General features: G+C 36.8%; 1 protein-coding gene across 1 annotated transcript in view; it reads left to right on the top strand.

Annotated features, from left to right (window-relative positions):
* The window catches only part of LOC127640596 (E3 ubiquitin-protein ligase znrf1), a 40584-nt gene extending 28386 nt beyond the window's left edge, over positions 1 to 12198 (top strand). Inside the window, exons 3-5 of the mRNA XM_052123234.1 lie at positions 6428 to 6533; positions 8145 to 8236; positions 9735 to 12198. Coding sequence (XP_051979194.1) covers positions 6428 to 6533; positions 8145 to 8202 — 164 coding nt within the window. The 3' untranslated portion in view covers positions 8203 to 8236; positions 9735 to 12198. The remainder of the gene's footprint in view (positions 1 to 6427; positions 6534 to 8144; positions 8237 to 9734) is intronic.
* Positions 12199 to 12239: the final 41 nt, after the last annotated feature.

Consider the following 12239-nt stretch of genomic DNA (forward strand, 5'->3'; position numbering starts at 1 on the left):
CTCACTGAATCGGTTGGAGTGATTACTTGGGAGGGATTACTGCGCTAACTCACTCACTGAACTGCCAGACAACCTACTCATTCATTGAATCTGTCAAATTGATTACTGAGTTGACAACTCACTCACTGAATCAGTTAGAGTTATTACTGAATTAATTTACTGAATCAGTTGAAGGGATTACTGAGTTAACAACTCACTCACTTGATTGGTCAGTCAATTCACTCATTCACTGAGTCAGTCAAATCAATTTCTGAGTTGATAACTCGCAGATTAAATCAGTTGGAGTGATTACTAAATTAACCACTCACTAAATAACTCACTACATCGCAAGCCATTATATTGTGTGTTATGTGTTCTTGCAAATTGGTAAGGTTTGTCAGACCTAATTAAGTCTATTTACTGACTGGTTCATATTAGACGATAACATAGTTTTATATTCACATTGGTTCAACTTCAATTCTCTCTGTACTAGATATTTATATTTAATGTAAAAAAATATATTTAGTCCAAACTGAATCAATATGTTTCCCTTTAGGGCATAAGACCATGAAGAAAACATCAGCGTAACTGAAGTGTTATTCTGCCCTTTAAAAAAAAATATCCCACTCATCTTTCTCACTCTCTCATTTCCCCCTCCCCATCTGAGAGCTAAATTTAACAGTAGGTATTAAAATATCACCATGCATTACCCAGCATTGGGAAAGATACTTTGGTCAGCTCACATGGGCCCTTTCAGAGTGTGATATACACAAACAAACATAGACACACAAAACTGCTACAGTATCAAATTAAAAGTGTTACCATTCTGGGGTCATACAAAAAGCACAGGCACAAAAAGATGGAAGGAACCTGAAACATAATTACCAACCGGCTTGGTTCTACTGTGGTGCAAATAAATTAGATATGAAAGCCTAATAATAGCAGTCTGATTTCATGAAATTTTTGTGATGGAGGAGACATTTTTAATTTTTGCAATTAAAAATGTACGTGCTGTCTAACACGTTTGGCTGCAGGTTTCCAGTTAAATGTCCAGCTGAGGGCGCCAAAAGGGAGTACAATTGTGTCGTGTTCAGACGAGGTTTTAAGATGTTTTTAAAACTCCCTAATGTAAAACTTTTTCCTGAACCTAGCCAATAGTGTTTTAAAATATAAATGAGACATTTAAAAAAGACATCCTTAACAAATCAACACCATAACCTATACCTAACCAATAGTGTTTTAAAATGCTAAAGCAAAAGCACATTTTCTGAACCAACCACGTCATTTCTTGCCACTTCTATGACTCTGTAATGTCACACATCAGCTTGAGCTCATGGCTGGACTTGAACCACTCCAACTCTAAATCCAACGCCCTATCAGGTGAGCTACCGCACAAGCTACTCATGTTGGAATAAGTGTATATATGTAGGTGGGTCTGTAATACAAGCATTAAAATTTCGTTTTTCAAAAGATGCGTTAGAGTAAATGCGTGTCGATATCATAAAATTGTTCAACATAAACTGTTCTAGCGTGTAACACTCACGCTCACGGCGCTGTACTGTACTTCCCTGCCCTGTGCTGCTGTTTATCTCTCTGAAAAGCCTCACCCGCTAGAGGCCTAAAGTGTGCAAGGGATGGATGTTATATAAAGTATGAGAAATTGAGAAAAACTGTAATACAATAATACATATACAAAACAACCACTTTTAGTGTTTGAATCAATCATATTTCTCACTAAACACTGTGTGAAATGTGAATTTTTGCCTTATTTTATTCAATTGGCATGTAGGAGTTGTTAACAGTTTGCTTAATAATTTCATTCCATATCTTGATAAATTTCCTCCTCTATGATATTGCATTATATTAGTTTTGTAAGGTATGTTAACTTAATAGCCATAATACTTGGGCATACATGAATGAGAATAAACCTGAAATAGGAATGTGTTTCAGTCACAATGCACATTATGTAGTTTAGAGGCGATTTAGATACATTTAGAGTTTTTGACTATGAAGCCTCTTGCAGCAATGCAGGTCTTTGGCATTCAGAACCTGCTAGTTTAGGACATGTGACGAGGCTGTTTCTCAAACTAGAGACTGTGATTTACTTGTCTTTTTATTGTGTATCTGGCCATTCATTTCACACACTATACTGGCTAGAGATATTTTTTTCAAAAGAATAATGCATGGAATAGCCTTCATCTTTTTAAAACAATAGACTTTAGGAGACAATAGAATTTCAGGAGAAATGTGTTTCTTTTTGCCTATTTTTAAAACCAAAATTTGACTTGCAAGTGTAAAGCAACTTGTAAGAACTCAGTACCTCGGCAAAAGGGAAGAAAACTCACTGTTTTGTGATTTCGGTATGATAGCTCAACCATTTTCAATTGTTCTATTAATAAAAAACATTTCCAAATTAGCACTTTAGAATGCTTTGTAAGGAAAAGGTGACACATTATATGTTTGCCATCACGGGTAAAGGACAAATGGAATAAATGCCACTTAAAACTATTTTTTCAAACCATAATAATAATTTGCAATTAATGATTTTGGCAGTATTTTTTATCAATTTAATGCATCCTTGGTGAAAGGAAGCATCAATTTCTTTCGAGAACAAAAATGTTTTTGTGTTCTAAAAATGGAAGCATATATACTATATATAATATAATTTTAATAAAGTAACTTCCAACGTAATTACTTGAGTAGTTTTTCATCAAACTACTTATTTACTCTTACTTGAGTCATAATATTTCTCAGTACTTCTGCTTGTACTCAAGTGAATTATTTCTTCAGTAGCAGTACGTTTACTTATATAAATAAAAAAATGAGTACTCTTTCCACCACTGGAGTCTAAAGTACACCAACTCTAACACCGTTTTCGCATAATCACACCTGTCCATTCCCTTAAACAAGTGCAACTCCTCTGAGCTGCTGAAGTCATAGGCCCTGAGAGGATAACAAGCTCAAATGCAGGATGGTGTGCACCCTGCTGTCGTCCAGAGACGTGTGAGGCGGAAAGGGCAGGTGTGTTTGTGTTTGCGGGGACCGGCATCTGGGGAGTCGGCTGATGCGTGAGGATTTTTAGAGGGGGCAGAATATGGGCGCCTGCACTCCGTCAGCTCTACTAAGCTGATTTGTATTTGGAGCATATGTCTCCTGTCTGTTTTCTATTCATTCCTCCCTTCATTCCTTGTTTTTTCCAGCTTGCCCTCTCTCTCTTTCACTGTCAATGTCTCCTCCTCCATCACACCCTCTCTGAATAGCAATCTTAGCTCTTCTTCTCTCTGACTATTCCCTCCACACAAAAGATGGATTTTTTTTTTGTGTGTGTGTCTGTGCGAATTATATGAATTACATAGAAACTGTGTGTAGTTCTCTTTTCTTTTTTTAAGTATTTCTGGATGGTCTGGTTTAGTAGAAACTTATTACACATAAATAAATGTTTGTATGAATGAAAAATGTTGTACACTTGTTGCAAGCACCATCTCCCATCATACATATTTGCATTAGTTCATATGTGCTTACCTACAAGCTCAAGTGCAGGATGGTGTGCACCCTGCTGTCGTCCAGAGACGTGTGAGGCGGAAAGGGCAGATGTGTTTGTGTTTGCGGGGACCGGCATCTGGGGAGTCGGCTGATGCGTGAGGATTTTTAGAGGGGGCAGAATATGGGCGCCTGCACTCCGTCAGCTCTACTAAGCTGATTTGTATTTGGAGCATATGTCTCCTGTCTGTTTTCTATTCATTCCTCCCTTCATTCCTTGTTTTTTCCAGCTCGCCCTCTCTCTCTTTCACTGTCAATGTCTCCTCCTCCATCACACCCTCTCTGAATAGCAATCTTATCTCTTCTTCTCTCTGACTATTCCCTCCACACAAAAGATGGATTTTTTTTTGTGTGTGTGTCTGTGCGTATTATATGAATTACATAGAAACTGTGTGTAGTTCTCTTTTCTTTTTTTAAGTATTTCTGGATGGTCTGGTTTAGTAGAAACTTATTACACATAAATAAATGTTTGTATGAATGAAAAATGTTGTACACTTGTTGCAAGCACCATCTCCCATCATACATATTTGCATTAGTTCATATGTGCTTACACTTTCCATTATCGTTAATGATTGTGAGTAGCACGAGAAGCCTCAAAGATAAGGCTTCTGGTCACATGGGAACCATGATATAGTCACATTCACACAATCATTGATGAACATAATTCAGAGGTTGCATTTTCCTCTAAAATAAAATTTCTACTCCACTGATGTTTAGGTTTAGGGTTGGGGTTTGGGTTCAGGTGTATGATTAATAAAATATGCATTCCTGTTGACTGTATTACCTTATTTACAACTAAAAACAACTAGTTTCACAACTTTTACAACTCGCTTTTGGCGCCACCTTGTGGACATTCCACCTGGAAACTGGATATGTTCAACAACAATACAAGCTTCGGTCACTGGGGGCAGTGATTCGAATTTCGGTAAGCACCGACCGATTTCAACAGAAGAGCCTAATGTTATCGAATCTACAGTGAGATCAGTCTGTACACTCGCATAAGACGACATCATATGAGTAGCCTAATAAAAGCTGTTATTTTACATGGAATGGGATGCCGGCAATCCAACTGCTATCCAATACTTTTGCTCGCAGAATATATTAATCATGGCTAACGGAGTATAGTGCATTTCTACAATGGCATCGGTTACTGAAAACCTTTGCTTTTTCATAACTAGGAATGAGGAGCAAAATGCACATTTACATAATATTACTAAGTACTAAGAAATAAATAAATCCTAAATTGTCCACAATATTATCCACAATAATAAACCAGTAAATTATGGCATAGCTGTCTCTGTGAAACATTGTAAAGACAAAAAATATTTCTTTAAAGTATTGTTTTGTAGAAGCACACAAAACTCTTGAATATATTTTAGATTCTATGCCATGTACCGTGCAAACTTTGGCAAATCCCAAGATCTGAGGTCTTAGTGAATTATGAATGCCCTTGATTTCCAGAATGTTGGTACTTACAATTTGCTGCCAAGCACAGCAGTATGTGGTTGTATGTTAGTATGGTGCAGTTTCTAATAAAGCGCATCTTCATCATGGGCATATGAACAAATTGTGGTATTATGTTATTTGGGATCAAAACTAAACCTATACTGAAACTAAAGAAAAAATATTTTTTGTGTGTGTGTGTGTGTATGTCCCATTAAACTAACTATAACAAAACTAAAATTCAAAAACAAAATACAAAATGAAACAACAAGTTAAATGTCATAATCCTGATACCAACAAACCTCAAAGTCCTTATTATAGCATTAAAGAGGAAACAACACAAACACATTTGTGATGCATCCTTTAAAACGTCTTTCAGGTGGTAACTTCAGCACTTCTTTAATGTGAAACTCATCCAGAAGCATTCTGGAAAGTGGGTTAACCCTCTATCAAGATCCTGTACTCAACTGAACTCTGTTATCCCATCATGATTCTCTAACCTTCTGTCAGTATTTACCACACTCCTCACCTTTACACACATAAACACATCCTCAAACACACATACACACATCAATGCACAGGTGTTTCCAGGGGAAGCTGTGAACGTTATAAAAGGATGTGGCCTGTTACCTTCCTGACGCATTTCCTGTAAATACTTCACAAAGAAAACTGTCAACATAAAGCAGAGAATGATCGAATTTTCATTTTAGGGTGAACTATCCCTTTAGGTTTAGAGATTTGGTTGTCATTATCTTATCATGAAAACCATTACATCTATGAGAAGTCCTCACAAATACAGCTTCTAAGGTCTATTTATTTGAGTCATTAAGCTGGTTTAGGCATGCAAGTCATATCATGTTGTTGTTGACCTTAAGCTATTAGGTGAAGATGAGTTCACGCCTCATTGTCTCTCTATCACACATACACACACAGCAGTGCAACATCTAGTTATCCTAACCACTATCCTGCCTCCCTTAACCAGCTATATTCTACTGTGACCAAGAAATAGTGGAAGAAGCTGGAAACTGCATTTATATGCCTTTACTTCTCACCACTGCCACCTGCTGGCAAACAACCCTCTCTGACTAATGTTTTGTGTGTTAAAGTACATTTGCAATGCTATCGATCCTATCCAGAAAACAGACATAAGTTGAGATGTCGGAAGCACAAATGTACATATATGGCCATTACAGGCAAATGCCTCTTCAAACACAGCCTGAATTAGCATGCTGTATGATTTGTATATCTATTAGACCAACTAGTAAATGCTGTACAGTCTCTACACATGTGTTGCTTAATATAGAATCCAAGTGATGTGTGGTCAGATGTGCATATATGAACTTGGTTGATTTCAGGCAGATTTAAGGTGACAAAACTGTCTGTTTTATAAATAAAGGTGAATAAATCAACTGTATATAAAGTCATCTAAGGTTTATGTGATTCTGTGTATGTGTTTTTGTTATAGATGACGTGTTGTCAAGAGATGCCGGAGAGTGTGTAATATGTCTCGAGGAGCTACAGCAAGGAGACACCATCGCTAGACTGCCGTGCCTCTGTATCTATCATAAAAGGTGAGCTGGACAACTACAAAGTTTCCCTGTACCACCCAATCAAATCATCATTGCCATAATGTTAATATGCCCTATGATAACTAAAAATGTCCTTGTGTCCAACCCCGGTCTAATCTAAAACATGACCGATGGTAAGGCATTTATAGTGACATTTTGTTGATCAATCGGTTTTAAGTAAAACTGCGTTGGGATTTTTTTTCTTTTCTTTTTGTTTTGTTATTACTTGCATAATTCAATTTGATGGAATTTTGTTATAAAATTGAAATTCATAAATACTTATTACAAATTAAAAATTTACTCATAAAGAAATTGAATGTGATTTTGATACATATGTATGAAATCATGACCACTCACATGAGAGAAGGACTCTAGTCATATCAGTAACCTTATGAAAGCTGTTTTATTCTACATGGGGCAGGGGTGCCCTCATGGGGGAAGCCATTTTAGAATCACATGACCAGCTGAATACTATTCGCTTAATCTCAGTAACCATCTTGTTATTGGATACTTTCAATCTTGGATTAATCATGACTGATTGTGAATAGTGAATTATTACAATGGCATATGTAATAGAAAATTATTGATTTTAAATGATGCAGCATCCACACCACTAGGTGTCACTGTAGTGCCGCATTCACGTCGTGTCGCCATTACTGTAATTACGAGATGGCAACTTGGAGGTTCTTCTCAGAGCAGTTCATCGGAAATCTGAAGTTATCTAAAACGGCTTTGTTGTTGATAACAGTAAAATATACATTAATTATACATTAATTCATTAATTGACTTCAATATGTTGTTGCAAAATATTTAAGAGCAAAGAAAGTATTCCAGGTACAACTGACAAGTCAAAGCTTTCATAGAATTCCGAGATTTCAACTTGTAAATACAAGTTCTGCGAAGACGTGAACACTTTTTAAAAGCTGGACTCTCGTAATTATAGTAATTCTAACATGACGTGAATGCACCATAAGTCCAAGATGACACAAACCAAAAATTACTGAATGCTCCTTTAAAAATGGGCTAAAACATTTTTATAGTGTAGAGATATATTAAACCTAAAATTGTGCTGATTTGCTGCAATTTTGTCATTTCAACCAGTATTTTGCTTTGAGCGAGGACCGAAGAAATCACACTTGGACCACATTCGCACTAATAATCAAGTTTTTGTTTGAAAACTCTGTTTATTTAGGTTCCACATCCTCATCATTTTCCAAAGTATGCAGTTATGAAGAGTGTTTTCAAAAGGGCCCGTTTTCATGGAGGAAACCTTCTAGTTTAGATGTGATTAGTGTGGAGTGTGCTTTTTAGGCAACGGTTTAGAACCGTTTAAGGCTATGCCCACACTAATCCGTTTAAGTTTGAAACCTCCGTTTTTAGTTTTCTAACGGCATCCTTTTCCAAAGTATGCCATTATGGAGAGTCTTTTAGAAAATTTTCATTTGAGGAAAACACCATTCCAGTGTGGATGAGAGTGTAAATGTAGCCAAATCAATGCATTTTCAAACGAAAACATGTTAGTGTGAACATGGCCTGAGATTCTGATATAAATTACATTTTAAAGTGAATCTTCAACTGACATTGTCAGCGGGTTTTTTAATCTTTTTTTATTAGCTGTATAGACTCCTGGTTTGAGATCAATCGCTCCTGCCCTGAACATCCTTCAGACTGACCTCAATCATCTACTTCAGCTACGACTGAGAAAGGTGAACACAAACATTCACCTACTTTTAAGTCATGGACATTTGTATATATGCATTTTTCTAGTTTTGCTCAAAAATATTTCTGAAACTAGATGTTGCACTAAGTGCTTGGACTTGCCAACAAACCAGCGTAAAACACGCGCCTGTCCGTTGATGGTCTTGTACAGAGACATCTGTACACTTATAAGTATAATCATTTGCAAGTATTTATTTAAAAGATTCAACCAGGTCACATAGAATCACATTACTGTATGTACATTTTTGCAAAATGATTTTTACATGGCTCGCACATATCACGGCAGTTTCCCAGTGAAATAAACACTAAAGGTACTAAAACATCAGATTTTATACCCTTTCACACAAATCACAAGTAAAACGCCAGATGATCAGTTCATTTGTATTACATACAGTAACTATATTCACAAGTTTAGAGCACAAGCAAGATTGCATGTTAGTTGCACTTGCAATGCGAAAGATGGGAGTACGAGTCCAAAAGTGTCATACAAGTACCACAAAATGATGTGGTTGCTTCAGCAACTGCATTTTCATCTCACATGTGCTTTTTTGGCCACTATTGATTGGAATAAGGTTGAAGGTTTAAGGGTTTAGGGTAGGGAGGTAGGTTTTGTTGATTTTGTTGATAGAGCATAACCTTAAAAGCCTTATCTGTTTGGGTGAAAACTGAACTCATTTTTAATCGCCACATAGTGGCATTTCACCTCTGAACTACAGCTATACAACCAATGTCATCTGTCGAAACGTCACACCAGTCACCTAACTTTCATGAGATCGGGTTGAAAAGATTGTTACCTTCCAATCAAACAAAAATTAGCCTCAGCCATATCTATGAAATGGTTTTTAAAATGTCATGGAAAAGTAACAGTAATTAATTGGTCAAATGTGGGGGTCCTGATATTAATTCATCATATTTTGAATGTACCTCATGCAAACACTTGGGAAAGCACCTCCTACAAAACAAACTTTTTTCGTAATTCTTATGAGCAGCTTTTATTGGCACTTTTACACTTGTCCAGAGTGTTTTTAGACATATAGTAAATGTGAAAGTATAACCCAAAATACCTAGTCGAGGTAACATGACCCTGTGCTTTTATGGAGGACCTTGAAATATCTACTTGATGCAAGTTCAAGTCAGGTGTCTTTCACAAATACTGTAGATGTGCAACTCAGTGGTGTAGCCAAGGGTGGGCATGAGCCCACCCAAATTAATCCCAGGCTCACCCAGAACAGATAATTTTTTTGACATCTAATATATATATTAATAGTTTAAAAAATGCATAAATTCTGATTCCTGAAAGAGTGAAAGAACTGTTTGAATGCGCAACCTTTCTATTGAAAGGAAAATTCGGTAAAAAAATAATAATATTTTTTTTTTAGCCCATCCATTTTTATTGAGGCCCACCCAAAAGTAATTTCCTGGCTACACCCTGTAACTCTCTTTTTTTATTTTGTCTCTGTTTCTCTCTTTTCCTTCTCAATTTAGGGCAATTTATGGACCTAAACCGGAATATCCTGACACAGAAATAACCAAATAAAACCACCAACCAATTTGATCAAACCTATGGAAATGTGTCACCGCAAAACTGAACCAAATAAAAAGAGTCCATCCAGCCAACACTGTCATTACCACTTGCATCCTGGAATCTCCCACCTGCTGAATCTCCTAGAGACTGCTAAACTGCTTACCGGCCCCCAAGCCGACCGTGAACACGGGATCTTTCTGGCTTTGGAAAACATCTAGCTTCTTGCCCCCCTCGACATACTCTATGTTCTTATAGACATGCTTGTTCAAGTCTGCATTCTGGCCAGATCCTCTCTCCTAGTTTTTTTTTTCAAATAGGAGAGGAAAACGAGAAGGCGGGGCTTAAAAGGGCGGGGCAGCGGCAGCAAACAAGTAGGAAGTAGGCCATGCTTTGCAACCAATCCAGAGGCCATACCAGATGCTGATTAGATGGCCGTTGCTAAAGCTTTAAATCGTCCTTTAGGGGACTGTGGGTATGGCAGGGGGTGGGGTTTGGATGCAGGCACACACCTGATATGTGGGTGGAGTTTGGTGTGTGTTTGAGTGTCGGTTCACTCTTGGGTGACACGTTGGACAGCCGGTGGATGTAGTTGTACTTATTCTGTGTGTGCATGTATGTGTGTGTGATCATGTGTCCACGGATGGGGGGAAATGTGAAAATTGTGTTTCCTGTTAGCACCGGAGGCAGATGAAGACATTAGCATGTGTGTGTTGGGTTGGGTTTAAAGGAATAGTTCATCCAAAAATGAAAATTATTTCATCATTAATTATTCACCCTCATGTTGTTTCAAAGCTGTATAACTTCTGTGGAACACAACAAGTGAATTTCTGAAGAATATCCTGGCTGTTCTTTCCTATATATTAACCTAATTATAGCTTAAAATGGCAAAAATAAAACATAAAAGTGGTCCAAATTACTTAATCGCTATATTCCAAGACTTCTGAAGACATAAATACATTTATTTGTGGAACAGTCCTACATTTAAGTCGTTATTCACAGAATTGGATCAGTGAGTTTAACTTGACAATCGGATCAGTCCAATTTGTGAACAAACTGTTTTTGTGAACTAGATCAACCGATTCATTAAATAGAACGATTAATTCACAAATTTGACAACACCACTTCTCTCATGAACATGACAGGAAGAGCTAGAGCGGTTGCTGAGATTTTGAAGCTTTATATGGTTTCAGAAGACTATAGCGCATGAGTCGTTGGATCACTTTTATGATACTTTATGGTGCTTTTATGTCATTTTGGAGCTTGACAGTCCCAGTCCTCATGCGCTTTTATTCTACATTATTTACATGTAGTCATTTAGCAGACGCTTTTAACCAAAGCAACTTACAAATGAGTGAAGAGTGTCCTGGGATATTCCTAAAAATGCACCTTTTGTGTTGCTCTGAAGAAAGTAAGTCATACGGGTTTGGAAATACATTTTAATTTTCAGGTGAACTAGTCCTTTACGGTAAAAAAAGGAGAGATATATATACTCTCGGTCAGTCTTTCAAATGTTTACAATTCACAGTAGATGTCTTTCACCCTATGGATTCAAACGAAAACAAGCTAAAAGCTATTTTTCTTTTGTTTCATCTGCAAATTTGGGGCAGTTATTATGAAATACTGACCATAATATTCAGACAATTTCCCTGTAAAAGCCTTGAGTATGTATTTGGTGTGTGCGTATGTGTGTGCGATTTTAAAAGCTTCTGTCCATCTTCCCACGTTTTCTGTATGTGACCGACCAGCTTATGTCTGGTAAAGCTAATGTTGCTTCACTGCTGTATGTAATGCCCAGATATACTGGTGTGAATCTATTAGAATGATCATTTCTATGATCTACATTTACTTCTTATTTTTGAACATCTGTGAGAAACCTAATGAAAAAAAAAAACAGCTATTTAACCTTCAGGACGCCTCTGTCTACTGTATAAACAGCAAGCACTGTTGGATAATAATGTTGCTGAAATTGAAAAAAAAAGGAGAAATAAAAACAAACAAAAGTGAAAGGAGTAAAATGAATAAATATCTGCAAGGAAAAAATTTTGACAACCTATTAATTTTTTGGTTGGGTGGAAATAGAGCATTTTTGAAAGGTTTTGTTTTTTCGCTTTGTGCCTAAACGAGGGCAAACAAACGCCATCCATCAAAACAATGGATAACAATTTCACCATGCCATGTAAAATAAATTAATGTTGGATAGTGTAGTATCATCTGGTGCAGCTTCATCTGCGGAAGTGACTCGGCACTCTCAAAACCCATCCTTTTCGTTATTTTTGCTTTTGTTAATTACATTTTTGTATGTTTTTTCTTTTTTTAAGGATGTGAATGGATGCCTGTTTTTAGGAGGTACAAACTCATTGTCTGATGATTTTGATGTGCAATCTGTGGGACGAGTAATAACGATAATGATCATACATATAATAAAAGAAGATGATATAAAACTGTTTCTAGCCTTTATCCACAGC

The sequence above is a fragment of the Xyrauchen texanus genome, chromosome 49 (genome assembly GCF_025860055.1).
Source record: "Xyrauchen texanus isolate HMW12.3.18 chromosome 49, RBS_HiC_50CHRs, whole genome shotgun sequence".
Classification (NCBI taxonomy): domain Eukaryota; kingdom Metazoa; phylum Chordata; class Actinopteri; order Cypriniformes; family Catostomidae; genus Xyrauchen; species Xyrauchen texanus.